The 15,035-nt window shown below is 38.4% G+C and overlaps 1 protein-coding gene and 1 long non-coding RNA gene across 2 annotated transcripts; both read left to right on the forward strand.

Moving 5' to 3' along the window:
* Nucleotides 1-320: 320 nt before the first annotated feature.
* LOC149245452 (uncharacterized) lies at nucleotides 321-2,522 on the forward strand. Its single transcript, XR_016266508.1, has 4 exons — nucleotides 321-689; nucleotides 809-1,101; nucleotides 1,225-1,311; nucleotides 2,008-2,522. It is a non-coding gene; the product is annotated as an uncharacterized LOC149245452 (long non-coding RNA).
* Nucleotides 2,523-2,576: 54 nt separating this feature from the next.
* On the forward strand, nucleotides 2,577-14,369 carry LOC149245453 (putative disease resistance protein At5g47280). The gene is made up of 6 exons (XM_089457764.1): nucleotides 2,577-3,828; nucleotides 9,014-9,423; nucleotides 10,706-11,061; nucleotides 11,153-11,361; nucleotides 12,031-12,886; nucleotides 13,404-14,369. The coding sequence occupies exons 1-5, from the start codon at nucleotides 3,120-3,122 to the stop codon at nucleotides 12,867-12,869; spliced, it is 2,523 nt and encodes an 840-aa protein (XP_089313890.1). The 5' UTR covers nucleotides 2,577-3,119; the 3' UTR covers nucleotides 12,870-12,886; nucleotides 13,404-14,369.
* Nucleotides 14,370-15,035: the final 666 nt, after the last annotated feature.

Here is a 15,035-nt window from a genome sequence, read left to right on the forward strand (position 1 = left end):
CTCTGAGAATAGTCTAAAAGATTTAATGAAAACCAAACCCAACGCAGCCGACTGTACTGCCACGCTAGCATTCCATGATCTCTGCAATGATCCCATGAAAATAGTCTAAAAGATTAATAAAAACCAAACCCAACACAGCCGACTGTACTGCGTACCACTTAGGTGCACCGTGCAACCCTGTGACGTTACTTCAATAGCACGCTATCTCTCACTCCAACGGCATCTTGCAAGAAGCAACCGAAAAGAGGCGAAGCCATTGTTTATTTATTTATCTTGCTAATGCGTACTGTCTCGCGTCCGTTACCAATTTAATTTATTTATTATTATTATTTTTAATTAAACAAACACGGTAATTGGCCCCATTTTGATAACTGGCCCAATGCATATTTACCGGCTTTCACTGCCGGAAACCGGCGAAATAATCTCGAAATGAATCTCAATAGTTCTGTCGATATTGTGGCTTTTAGGGTTTTTTTGGGTTCTTAGCGATTCAGAGACGACCAGAAGGCTTTATTTTAAGAGCCAGCATATTGCAACTTCTTTGTTCTGATCGATTCTGTGGCCTTTAAGCTTTTGTTCGAGGTTGAAATGATACAAAGACGGCCAAAGGCCATAAACCCTGAGGCACCCTGAACATCGTCAAAATGTGATAAACCCCCAAATTTCGTGGGAATTGTCCGCAGGAATCGGTACGTTTTTTAGGTCTTCTTCAACGCTCTCAATTTTTCTCTACTCTGTTCGTACGACTTATTATTTCTCTGCAAAGTCGACCTAGATCACTGTTGTGGGTTTTCTGATATAATTGCAGGTCGTTTACGGGTTTTTTGCGGTTCTTGCTCGAATCAGAAATCCTCAACACCCCTAGGGTATGGAAAAACTATGCCACTGGCACTTTGAATCCATGGGATCACGCCCGGTACCCATTTTTCTGCCTGAAATTTCGCCGGAAAGGGAAAGAAACCATACTATATTTTCCATGACCGGAAAATTAGACGACGCTGACACAAACGGCGGCGTCGGTTGCCATTTCGGTGGAAAATATGCCGTTTTGGAACCGTTACAAAACGGAGAAATTAACTCCGCATTTGACGGTTTAATGTGGTCAGTATAGTACATTATAGGTATTTGCTGTATTCTGCATAAAAATTAGTTTATAAAGTCCATGATTAAATGTTTATAAAGTCTATGATCACGTTATTATTGAGGTTTTTTTTTGGTTTACAGGGACTCTCTTTTTAACTCTTTTTAGCTGGAGTCGAATCAGATGGGACCCTTTTCGGCTGGAGTTGCAGTCGGGCCATTTTTGATAAGGTCAGACTGAGATTGGAGATAACGGAATTATTATTTTGTGAAGTTGTTCTAAGAATTGTCAAGTGAAATGCAAGATCATTCACGCAAAATAAACCTCGGATTAAGATATGATAAAACTTTTACCAATTTACTGCATAACCAAAGCTTAACTAAAACATTACTAATATGATTCTTATGGTGGCTTGTATAATGCATTTCTTTTTCTGAATTGTTGGTATTAATCAATGTCTGCAATTGTCTTGCCTTGTGGAATAATTCTTTTGTTTGTTTTTTTTAATACGAATTATATGAAAGAGACAGAGGAATCTTCCTGGGGCAAGCTGCGTGTAGCATTAAAAGCAGCTTTAATAGACGATGGTAACATGATGGGTTGGAATGCATATCTTTTTCCTAGTTATTGGTATGTAGTCAATATCTGCAATAGTCCTGCCTTGTGTTCCATTTTTTGTGCTTTTGTGCCTTAGCCAGTTATTAGAGTACTATATAGAAGACACAGGAAACTTCATGAGGTAACCTGGTTGCAGGATTCAAGGCTTGTTTATCTTACAATAGTATCATGATGGGCTTACAATTCTCATCTTCTTCTGACTTATTAGGCAAGCTGTTGCAGAATTCAAAATCATCTTTATTTTATAATGGCACCATGATGGGTTGCAACTTGCAATGCTTATCTCATCCTGAATTATTCGTGTGTAGTCAACATCTGCAACTGTCATGCTTTGTTGATAAAGGACAGAGGAATCTTCATGAGCAAGCTGGTTGAAGGACACAAAGCAGCTTCATCTTTATTATAGTACATTGATGGGTTGGCATGCATATCCTTACCTGAATTATTGGTCTGTGCTCAATATTCAAAGAGAATGTGATCTGCAACAACTTTCATGACATGCCCAATGACATTTATTCTGGATGTTTTTCATTATGAGGGCCCGGTATTAACTGTAGTAGTGGTTTATATGGTGACTACAATGAACTATAGTTACATTACCGTGTCTGTTGGTAACCGTTCAACAATTCAACTGCACTGACATCACTCACAGTATCTGCTACGGCAAGAAAGATGCGAAATCATTTTTTACTATTAGTTAAGTCACGTCAATTGTGTGATGTCAATGCGTGATGGACGAGGCACCACTCAAGTCTCTAATTGGGCACGCCGCTTGAAGGTGCCCCGTTGGATCCCACGAGAACTCTGTGGCCGGCCGCGAAAGGTTCGCTCTCGACCTTCCAAGTTCCCACCACGAATCACCCATTTTTGATCTTTTCAATATACATTCATTGAAGTCTTGCGAAAGGATTTTTCGTATTTACTATAAGTACGGAGTGCCAGCGTAAACTTTGACATCGACCGCCTGGATCAATGAGAACTCCGTCGACGCTTAAAATTCGCCCTTTCCTTTCCTACCAGGTTTCCACAATCCATCTATTGTATTTTCGATATACATTAAGCGAAGGCTCCACCCACCTTTTTCTATTGACATTCATCGAAGGCTGGCGAACAGGGCAGGAATTTCAAATCAATACAATCCGTCAAATTTGACGACAGATACGCTGGAGTTTTGGCCGTATTTGACTGCTAAATTACCTCCTAACGTGCAATTCACCCTAAAATTCCATCCCTGCTCGTGGAAATTTCTTTGGCATCTATCTTAAATACGAAATATTGCCAGCGTCAAAAAATCTTATAGATCAAAAGCAAAGCCAGTTGCTGCCACGGTGAACAAATCTTCCCCCAAATTCTGCTAGAATTACCAGAGATATTGAAGGGGGAAAACGAGAATCATTTCTTCTGGAGACATTTACCTATAATGTTGTCCTTCCCAAGAATCAGTGAAGGAAATCACATCCTTCACACGTTCGATGGATTTAATTGCAAGAAGCTAAGCAGTAGATTGGATGCGCTGCTCGCAGACCTTATTCAAACAGTTCAACCGCTCTATATGTCGAATCTCAAAGCACCAAAAAATGAGCAAAATACGACCTATGAGCGATTCCTGAGCATCCTCAAGGATGGCGTTGAATTGGTTAAAAACTGTGAGAAAATCAGCTGTTATAATATTTATCAGAACCTCAGATATGCTTCTAAAATCCACCAATTGGAGAAGGAGATATTCTACTTCGTTCAATACCAGATGCCTGTCCAATCGGTCGTTGATATTAGGAATCTGATAACTGAGTTGAAGAGTCTTCGACATCTGTACGAGTCGCGGTCGGTGGATGAGAGAAAGGTGCATGAAACAATTGTGCCCAACCTCACCAATGATCCCCTTGAGAATGCCACGATGCTTCAGCAAATGGGTCCAGATACCATTTTTGCTGGAGCTTTCGATGAAGCTCCTCCCTGTAAATATAATGGTTCTTTAAAGACTGATTTTGTAGTGGGTTTGGAGAAAAATATTTCGGATTTGAAGCAGATTCTGCTCCAAAGAGAGGTGTCCGTTGTTGGAGTACATGGTATGGGCGGTGTTGGCAAAACAACTATGGCATTGGCCCTCTCTAACGATCAAGACATTAAAGGTGATTTGGATTTCATTTATTCAAACTATTTTGTCCTTCACTATTTTGTTTGATCTCTGTTTTAAGGGTGGGTTGCTCAAAGGCCCAATTTCTAGTACATCTTTTGTTTTTTTGTTTTCTTTTAAATCTAACATTTATATTGCTAATGCAAACCTTTCTAAACTGGCCTAAGATATGCACCTCCAGGTTGTGAAGCTGGTAGACACATATCTAATTTTCACATCTCATATTTTGGTTATTTTTTTGAATTTTAAATATGCATCCTTAAGTTTTGCAACCTAGAGGTCCATGTCATATATCTATAAGTTTAAAATGGTTTAGATGCGTTTGTTTTTTTTTTAATTTTAAATATGCATCCTTGAGTTTTGCAACCTAGAGGTCCATGTCATATATCTATAAGTTTAAATGGTTTAGAATCTAGATGCATTTGTGCTTAGTGTCCACGTTGGTACACCCATTGCATTGTCTATATTCAGTGCACTTATATTAAGGCGCACGTGAGGTGATCGATCAACCCTACTCCTACCTAAACTATAGAATGCAGTGTGCACCTCCTTTTGTTGGTGCATGACTTGGAAATTGTAATTCCTACTTGTCTCAGTTGTGATTCATTCTATCTACAGAAGTCTGTTCCTATTTTTTAGGGTTGTTATATCTAGATTTTCCTAGATTGGTGTGTGGTTGATATATTCTCTCAACCAAGTGATTGTGTGTCCAAGATTAGTTTACCTATCTTGAGACAACACTAGATGTATTTATATGTAACCTTATTTGATGTGAAGTTGTGAACATAGAATATTCAAAATTTAAGTTTGGTATCACAGCCCGTCAGGGCCGAGGCCACTCCTGGCCGAGGAAATAACAGAGTATATCTATATTGTTTTAGTGCTTTGTTTGTCCATCGCTTTAATGGCAGCTTGAGGAGTCAGTCCTACTTATGGTGATGAAAAGTTGTGCTCTTTTCTTAAGACTCTGGAAGAGTTTGTTTGCGCTCGTTCTCTTAATATTCAGAGAGTTGAAAGCTGCCAGCGGCAGAGTCATTCCACAATCATTGTTCTAATAAATTGGCACTTGTAGATTTGTGTGAACTAGTGGACGGGAATAAGACTACTGCTGCTCAGATTTTGACAACCATTTCACGTTGATGGGGGACTCTTGTTGCTCAGATCGAAAGATTTTGACAGCCATTGTGACTAGTGTGTGAAGGTTCAGTTCATGTTGCATGCCAGTTGCGTTCGCGTTGTGCATATAAGAGAGCACATGCCTGTGAATTATGGGAGTGCTGAGAAAAATATAAAATATTGTGAATTTTGGTGGATTGGAGCAGAGCTTAAGTGGTGTGATGGCGCAACGTGGGTGGATTCAACATTTGGGAAAGGATCAATCTGTTGAAATGACTGTGGAATTGGTTCAAGAGGATCGATTTGCTTTTTGAAGATAAAACAAAGAGCATTTCTGAAATCAATGTTCGGATCAGAGGAAATGAATGGACAGAGATCGCGAGGAACTCCAGATCCTCGACATAGTTGGGATCGTTGACAAGGCCTTCTAGATACTTCGAAGAGATAAGCAATTCCTCCATTATCAGAATCCTCGATCCCAACCACGTTGGTCTCTTTCTATGTGCGCTTCTTCTCCTTGCTCAACCTCATTGTTAACCCCCCCGGGCAAACAAATAATGGGCAACGAGGAATCATACAACGACGAGGAAATGCAGGGGGAACTGGTCCTATGGCTGGAGAGGCAACCCTACTGGAGGAGGTACCGTGGGCGAGACCATGTGATCATCTCCCAGGACCCCAATGCCCTATACAAGGTTATAGAGAACTTCAAGAATAGCGTGCTCCTAATATTTGATTTCGGGAGATTAAAAGCTCAACATGTTTGGTCAAGGACGTGGACGGGGTTCGCCACAAAGACTCTCTTTTGTTTTTCATGGGAAATAGGTTCAATGGGGGCTTCTTTGAGTCGTGTCATCACTCGACAGTAGAAACTTCTGCTAGTGTCCCAATGAATTTAATTCTTTGGTTTTGCAGCCATTTGTTTTGCAAGTTGTTGTAGCTTCTAAGTTAGTTTGTGGTGCATTTTTTGGCATTAGTATATTGTGTCGTGGTATTTCTGGTTGTCATTGAAATGACATTGGTCTGACCAACTATTGTCACAATTCTGAGTGTGTATTCGAACTAGTCATTCCAACAATACACAATTTGCAAGATATGGCATGACATTGAAGATGGCATCAAAAGAGCTACAACAAAGATTAAAGGATGATGGACAAATAAGTTAAAGTTTGTGTGAGTTTGTGGAATAGACTCATGATGTATTATGTGTCACATACATTTATTAGTAAGCAAGTCTAGGATGTTTTGTAGTGGTCTTTGTAAAGTATGTACCTGGTAACTCCAGAGTTGGAGTGTGTAATGTAAGCCTGATGAGGCATGTGTACCCCCATGAAGTTCGTGGTAATCTTAAAAACACTTTGTAATTGCAAGTTTGTGGTAAGCCAGAAACCGCTTTGCAGTGTTGGTTTGTGGTAAGTCAGAAACCATATGCGAGAGTGAAGTGGACAGAGATTCCCATAGGCATGGTTTAGGGTTAGCTGACAAAACCCTTGACATGGTTGAGGGTGAGCCGAGAAAACCCTGGGCCTAGTTAAGTTGGGTCTATGGTCTATGGTGGTTGAATTGAGTGCCTTCGTGGCTGTGTTGAGCCTGCATGGCTGAATTGAGTGCCTTGGTGGCAGAGTTGAGCATTCGTGGCTGTGTTGAGCCTTGGTGGCTGAGTTGAGTGCCTTGGTGGCAGAGTTTAGCCTTGGTGGCTGAGAGCCTTGTTAGCATGGTTGAGGGTAATCCGATCAAACCCAGAGCATGGTTATGGGTAATCCGATAAAATCCATGATGATGATGGAGGGGGATTTGCAAGTACAGGGACATGTATGTAGTTATAATGGTTGACAAAACCACATATGCTAAGGGCATCCTAGTAGACTGGCGGTTGCAGCAGTTGGCACCCATGCATTCCAGTGGATGGTTGCTCCTTTATATGGATATGTCGACATATTCTTTTGTTATGTTTGACCACAACTAGACTTTGCATATTGAGATTGAGACAAGTAGTCATTAAGGGGGTGACTTGGAAATTGTAATTCCTACTTGTCTCAGTTGTGATTCATTCTATCTACAGGACTCTGTTCCTATTCCTTAGGGTTGTTATATCTAGATGTTCCTAGATTGGTGTGTGGTTGAGATATTCTCTCAACCAAGTGATTGTGTATCCAAGATTAACTTTCCTATCTTGAGACAATGCTAGATGTATTTATATGTAACCTTATTTGATGTGAATATAGAATATAGTGTGCATGCTCAAAATTTAAGTGCATGTAAAGGAGGTGCAAGGCACACATGAGTTGATTGATCAACCCTACTCCTACCCAAGCTGTAGAGTGCAGTGTGCAACTCCTTTTATTGGTGCATGTAAAGGAGGTGCAATTGTCATGTGATGACATAACTGCATCAAATAAATCCTTCCCCTACCCACCAATGTAAGTAGTCCCTACCCACCAATGTAAGTAGTCCATGAAATCTAGCTGTACATATTACTTTTACAATTCTCCTTTCACAATGTTTTAAGGCAATCAACTAAGCAGAACAATGAATGGCAATAGAGTCCAAGATGGAGAATTTATGACCTTCAGATATCATTTCTGCGGAAAATTTTCAAACATTTGGTAAATCCTTTTGGCACGGAAAGTGGAATGTCACTGTCTCAAGTATCTGTCTAATACTCTATACAGATTTGCGGTAGCATCCAGGACGTCAGACGGACAGTCTACCTGTGAAGTTGTAACATAAATATACCAAATCCTTGTGACCAAGTTCAGACCTCCTTACCAAATGAACATCTTGAAAAACCATGGTCAACATCTTATGAATTCCCACATTACCTTCAATTTCAATTTGTCAATATTGTTCTATGAAGCCTTTAGTTCGGAACAGTAAACCGGGAAAGAAGTCTCATTTTAAAGGAAATCCGGACATCCAAAATAGCCTGCACTATTTTCTGCCATTTATATATATCATTGAGATTCTGCTGGGCATAGTTTCAAGACACGGCCAAGTTATACAGGTACTACCAATCTCAACTGGTCTGAACCCAAAAATGATCCAACTCAAACTGGCAACTGAATGTCTCGGTCAAATTGGTGAAACTTGCTATAACTCCGCAAGTTTGACTGTGATTCGGCAGATTCTTGCAACAAAATCTTCCCAAACCAAAAAATAAAATAAAATAATATTGCTGAAGCAACACCTAAAGCTGGTTTTTGTGCCAAGTATAAATTCCCATGTTTTTGAAGCAATACCTAAAGCTGTCTTTTATGCTTCATTTGATAGGAGGTTTGGCAATCGTCTTATTGCAGTACTTTTTTATCTAGTGTATTGTGGTAAGTGCTTTATAACTCTAGTCGTTTCTGAGTCTTGTGACTTTCTTTCCATCTTTTCAAGTCTCGTTTGATAGGAGGTTTGGCAATTGTCTTATTGCACTACTTTTTTTATCTAGTGCATTGTGATAAGTGCTTTATAACTCCAGCTCTAATTGCACCAAAATTCTGGGACAAGAGGGGCAACAATTCCACTCTGAGTCTTCCCTTCTCCAGTAAAGGCTTTGCAAACATTCATAAATGCGGGTTTGTCACTTCCTAGTAGCCCTTTGGGTCTTAGGGTACAATTTATTGGCTGCTTTGGGTACTCTTCAGAGCAGTTATACTGTGAGCTTTGTAGGATAATGACAGAAGAATCCAGCACAATCGATTTTTAATGGCAGTCAACATGATTTTTGGTTCTAGGAAGGTCTCTTTAGGGCCTTTTTTTTGTACAAAAATAACCTGATTATTGCTGATGTTTACAAACTATGGTGTAGCTTGGGCACCATTTAATGTTGCGTGAGAACTTAGGTTTTGTGGGACGAGAAGCTTAAGAACATTGTATTCTAATGGCAGCCAGCTTGATTTTGGTTGCTATCTCCATAGTTTCTGGCCAGCATGGAGCTCAGAACATAGAAAAATTATGCTGTAGTTTCTTGATGTCAAGTTCTTGAATGTTTTTTTCTGATATAATGAAAACTAACGAACTTTTTCTTGTTCAGATAACCGAATTTCTATCTAAGCAATTATCTTCATGTATTCTAGGTGCCTTCAGGAACAATATCATTTTCATCACGGTCTCACAGTCCCCAAACCTGAAGGGAATTTTAGAGACTATGTGGCAGATGATATTTCCAAGGAAGAAACCTGAATTTCAGAATGTCGAGGATGCACATAGACAGTTGCAGCAGCAGCTTCTGAGGCAAGCCAAGCCAGTTCTGGTTGTACTGGATGATGTCTGGTCTAAGGCAAATTTGGAAAAGTTGTTATTTGAAGGGCAAGGTTACAAAACTCTTGTGACAACTCGAGATCGTTGTACCATCCCAACAGCAACCTCTATCCAGCTTTATGAATTGCCATTGCTGGATGAGGCTGATGCTCTGTCCCTTTTCTGCTTTTGGGCTTTTGGACAGAGATCTGTGCCAAGTAATGCAGATGAACATTTAGTCAAGCAGGTATGCCTTTTACAATACTGGAATGCTTTTCATATGAAATATATTATTGTACTAAACTTGGTGTGATTGCACTATTAGCTAGCACTCTAAATATCCCAAATCACAAGCTATTTTACTAATTGAATTTTCATTGAATTTTGTTTCACATTAATGTTTCCTCTATTGTTAACAATGGAGTTACTGTTTCAATAAGAGAGAATCTAGACATACAATGTTACCAGAACTGAACCGGTCATTGAACTGGTCAGCCTGCCGAAAAATCAAAAAAGTGGTCAAACAAAAAATTCATGAAATACTCCGAACCAAAGATATGTCAACAAAGTGGCTCAGATGGCCTCTAACATAAAAGAAAAAATCAAGCTACAACAAATACCTACATATCATCAAAATAATTGCCTATATTGGGATTCTTATTATCGATATTGCCCCCCTAAACATTAAAATTAAGATAGAAAAAGCTTAACATGTCAAATAGATATTTTGTTGAGTGATGGGTACTTTTTGCTTAGGGTATTGATAGAAGAGTTCAACAATCAGCTCCACTAACATCAAGGCACATAGAGGAGTTGGTGCTTCTGATTAAATGCTAGTTCCATACCCTCATACATGATGAAATCCATGAAAATGTTGCAATCCCGAAATCTTAGAAACTGTCAAGTCTGCTGGATTTTGAGTGGGATCCAAAATTTTACTTTATCCATATGAAATCCAATGAGATTGGAACCAGTATCAAACATCCTTAGATAAATAATGGTAATGTTAAAAATTTAAATAAAATGATGCTTTTACTTAGAATTAAACATTACCATTAATAACATAGCATTAGCAGGGCCCTATGGCTGAATACTACGCTGCCCCACTCATGAATTATTGCCTTCAAAAAAATTGTTTGGAGGGTCCTTGGTTGTGTTGCACAGAACCAATCAGTTTCAAATAGAACTGGCCAGTTGGGTATGGAACTAGTTGGTTCTGTACAATAACTGGCCTGTTGTACTGAACCGGCCATTTCCAGTTCTGTGGTCGGAATGGTTAGGCAGCAAAACGGTTGGACCGGCTGGTTTCACAGGTTCCGATAACATTGCGTCATATAATCATTACTCCTTTAATAAAATCATTTTTCCACAAAGCTGTACATTCTTCATAAGCAATAAAACAAAATACGTGAATCAACTGAAAACTTTTTTAGGCCAGAGATTCATAGCTTCAACAACAAAAGTATGTGTTCGATAAGTTTTCCACCTGTAGAATTCACTTACACTAATTGTTTGTGTATGTATCACAGGTGCAAGCAGAATGTAAATGTCTGCCACTTGCTCTGAAGGTGATTGGCAGCTCTTTGCATGGTGAGCCTCGCCCAGCGTGGGAAAGTGCTAAGAAGAAGCTTTCAAATGGGGAATCGATATCGGATTATCACAAAGAAAGGCTTCTTAAATGCTTGGAGACTAGTATTGATGTCCTGGATGAGGAGGCACGAGAATGCTTCTTAGACTTGGGGTCATTTCCAGAGGATCGAAAAATCTCGGCAGATGCATTACTGGACATTTGGGTTTATGTGCGAAAGATCGAGTGGCAAGATGCTTTTGTCATCTTATTAGAACTTGCTAGTAGAAATCTTTTGAACTTAACAAGCAAACTCAGGTAAGTGACTTCTCTTCTTTTTTCTTGTGCTTAAGTTCTTCCTCTGTCTTACATTATAACATTGTATTGGCATGTCAATTGGACCTTGTAGGAGTCAAGCGATCAACTATGGAAGTGCTTCTGAGCTGTACTTTTCTCAGCATGATGTAATGCGAGACTTGGCCCTATATTTGGCATCTCGAGACAGTATGGTTCGTAGGAAGAGGATGCTAATGCCTAGAAAGGAGGACAGTTTGCCAGCAAAATGGAAGCTGCTCAAGGATCAAGCGTTTGATGCTCAAATTGTTTCCCTTCACACAGGTGGGTGATTTTGGCAGTTTGAAGTGTATATTATGTATTGGGAATTGCTGCTTCTTTTCTCTGGTCCTAACCACTATGTAAAATCAATAGGGTATAGACAGATTGTCATGGAGCAGGCCTAGAAACCAGAGAGACTTGTTAAGGATTCTTAAGGTTCTCTTTATTGACAAATAGTTACTTTGGAAGCATTTTCACTATCCAATCAACTAACTCTTAAAATTTTTGCTAGTAATTTTACCTTTACTTTCAGAATTTGCTACTTTTCCCAAAATTATATATGAACTAGTTAGTGATGAATCCGGGATTATTTTTCTCTACTTTTCTCTTTATGCAAAACGCTCTAATTTTGCAACGTAGGATTGCTAAGAAGTAAACTTCAGAGAAAGCTATATATTTTTGTGGAACATATATAGTATTACGTTGGTTCTCATGATTTTATATATAGTATTAGGTTTTTTCTCACGACTTTTGTGAATGTGATGGGTGAATTTTATCCTACACTTGATAGGTTATCGATATGTGATCTGGATGAACTGATTACTAACCAATTTCTAGGTTTTTGTCATTTTGATGTCAAAAGATCTTAGAAAAGAAATGCAGTGGTTTCATAGTGTGTTCAACAACTACAATGTTCTAATGAAACTTTGCATTTGTGGTTTGCCTATGCAGGTGCCATGGAGAAGGATCAGTGGTCTGAGATCAATTTTCGTCAAGCAGAGGCTTTAGTTTTACTCTTTTCTGGAAGCAAATACTTTCTTCCAACATTTTTGAGTTCTATGAAAAAACTGAAAGTCCTGATAGTATTCAATTATGGGTCCAAGAGAGCCACAATGAACGGTTTACCGGCCTTATCTTCACTTACTCAGCTTAAGACTATTCGCTTGGAGAGGCTGCATGTGCCCCCACTTCAAGGGCACAGTAAAGTCTTGCAGAACTTAGAGAAGCTATCTTTGAGCTTATGTGAAGGGCTTGGAAACATGTCTGGGTTCAACAACACCCAGTCGAGCATTAAGCTTCCAATAATGCTAGATGTTAACCTGGACCACTGCTGTGATTTGGAGGAGTTGCCCCCTGGTATTTGTGACACGTCTTCAGTTGTGAATTGGACTATTACCAACTGTCATCTCCTTCGAAAGTTACCTGACGACTTGGGGAAGCTCAGCACTTTAAGAATGTTAAGGTTATCCGCATGTCTAGGCCTAAAAGAGCTTCCACAGTCTATTGGAAAACTTGGAAAGCTGGAATATCTGGACATTTCGCTCTGTGAGTGCTTAAAAGAGCTTCCTGAGGAAATGGGACAACTAAGGAATCTCGAGGAGCTTGACATGAGGGAGTGTTCCCGGTTGAGGAAGTTGCCTAAATCAGTTGGAGGGATGAAATCTCTAAGGCGTGTTATTTGCGATGAGAAGATTGGGCAGCAGTGGAAACGTGTCAAGAACTCTGCCATCAAGGAGCTTACAGTTGAAGTTGCAGAAGCGCACTTCAGCTTGGATTGGCTTGATGGTTGACATTCTACTTAAAACTGGTAAGAGATCAAAAGAAGCTTTTATTTTCATGTTTATAAAACATGGTTTTCATTTGATGTTGACAGTGTAGTTTGTTTCATTCTCATTATCCTGCGATGCCGTGTAGATAGCAAAGCATATTAAGATAACCAAAGGCAATTCTCTTCAATAACCATTGATAATAACAAATTGAATTGCCTCGGGAAGCTAATAACAGAAATTTTGATTCACAGACCATCACAGCGTTGTAATTTTGTAACTCGAAGTGCTATCTTTTATTTTCCTTAATATTATATCAAATGTCTTACAATCAATGTCATAAACTGCATCACTACACCACTTTTTGGTTTTCATAGTGAAATCTCAATGTTTATTTGAATTAATCTTTCTTTATAATCAATCTCATAAATTGCAATGACGAAGTCTCATTTTATAATGTTTGCAGGGTAATTTCAATGTTTATTTGAATTTATTTTTCTGCCAAAATGTTTACCACATTTTTGCATCAAACTGATTTTGTTTTTCTGCACTTTGCAGCTTCCATTCATGTTGTGGAGAGATTATCAGCAGCTTCCTACCCAAACTTGACTCGACTGTAGGTTAAGGTAATTAGAAAAGGCAGCAGGAAAGTCAACAGTTGACTTCTGATGACTTTTCTACTGCCCTGTCTAATTACCTGAACCTACAATCGAGTTAAGAATGGCTTGCAACATTCTTATAATTGCAAAAATGCAATTCTTAAGCAGCTTCTAGTAATTGCTATTTGGAAATGGGTGTAACTATGCATTTACCATGGTACCTTTCATGCTGGGGCGATTGGCCTATGGGGCCAAAGGGTGTGAGCAGGTTGGAATCATTCACAAGCAAAACTATCACCCATTTACAGTTCCACCTTGCCCTCGTGCATAGTTTCATCCATTCCCAAGAAGCCATCATTAGGTATGGCATAGTGTTAAATACTATGCCACATTTCAATGATTGCAAGACAAGGTGGAATTATGCATGGACAAAACAATAAGCTATTCACAGTTCTAACCTGCCCTGTGCATGGTCCCACCTATTTCCAGAGAGCAATCATCAGAAGTGTATCATGTTTGCCATTCTGGGTGGGAAGAGATAATCTGTTCATTCATGAAGGGGAGAGATTTACAATATGCAGGATTTGTTCTTCAAAGGGTGTGTAGTGTGAGGACGATGAAATAAGCTTGGAGTGCAGGATGATGAGCGTTTAGCTCATTTTCGAATGGTGTGACGAGGCAACTACGTACGTTGGAGTGGACGTCTCAAGTCTTTGATTGCTGTATCGACTACGATACTTCAAATGACAAACTCTCTGGCTATTATGATGCATTGCTATATTTGCACGTTTCAAGACTCTGTTTAAATTTCATATTTAAGAGTTCTAGTGCTGTCCTTTATTTTTACAAGGAGTTAACATAAATCTCTAACATATTTTAATACATTTTAAATATCAGTATTTATAAAACTGCTATTTCTATTTTATTTTATTTTTACAAGTGATTAACTAAAATGTTGAATATTTGAATATATATTATATTAATGGATTAGATTAAAGGTTAAATATGAGTATTTACGAAGCTTTTGATCCTTAGGTTTTTTACAAGTGATTGACCTAAATTTTGATTATTTGAATATATATTATATAAATGGATTGTATTAATTGTTAAATATGGGTTTTTAAAAATCTTTGATATTTTGGTTAAAAGGTGTGTAGGAAAAATTATATTTAGTTAGCTAGTGTGATTAATTTTCATTTTTCATTTTTCATTTTGTTTTTTTTTCGAGTGCTTGACTTAAATGGTGATAGATTATTGAATATGGGTATTTAAAAATGTTATGATATTTTGGTTAAAAGGTGGGTAGGAAAAGTTATATTTAGTGATTAATTTTCAAGTTTATATGAATTTAAATGGAAATTTTGATACGTTGAATGTTAAATAGGATGGAAATTTTGATATAGATTAGTGTTAAAATATTGTATTGGAAGTTATAAATTTAGATGACTGTAACTTGCAATAGATCTTAATTCTATATGTAAATGTAGGTTGTTGTAAAGTATCTATATGTAAATGTAGGTGGTTGTAAAGTATGGATTTTAATTTTATATGTAAATGTAGGTTGGTGTAAAGTGTTAAATTAATATAGTTT

This window comes from Pinus tabuliformis, chromosome 7 (assembly GCF_031772625.1).
Source record: "Pinus tabuliformis cultivar Carrire ecotype Pingquan chromosome 7, CPIR1, whole genome shotgun sequence".
Classification (NCBI taxonomy): Eukaryota; Viridiplantae; Streptophyta; class Pinopsida; order Pinales; family Pinaceae; genus Pinus; species Pinus tabuliformis.

What these genes read in the sequence shown, in the direction of transcription:
- LOC149245453 (XM_089457764.1), top strand. Translation starts at nt 3,120, where the DNA reads ATGTTGTCCTTCCCAAGAATCAGTGAAGGAAATCACATCCTTCACACG. An exon ending in ATGAACATTTAGTCAAGCAG is followed by an intron (nt 9,424 to 10,705) that starts GTATGCCTTTTA and finishes TATGTATCACAG; the next exon opens with GTGCAAGCAGAATGTAAATG. An exon ending in AACTTAACAAGCAAACTCAG is followed by an intron (nt 11,062 to 11,152) that starts GTAAGTGACTTC and finishes TGGACCTTGTAG; the next exon opens with GAGTCAAGCGATCAACTATG.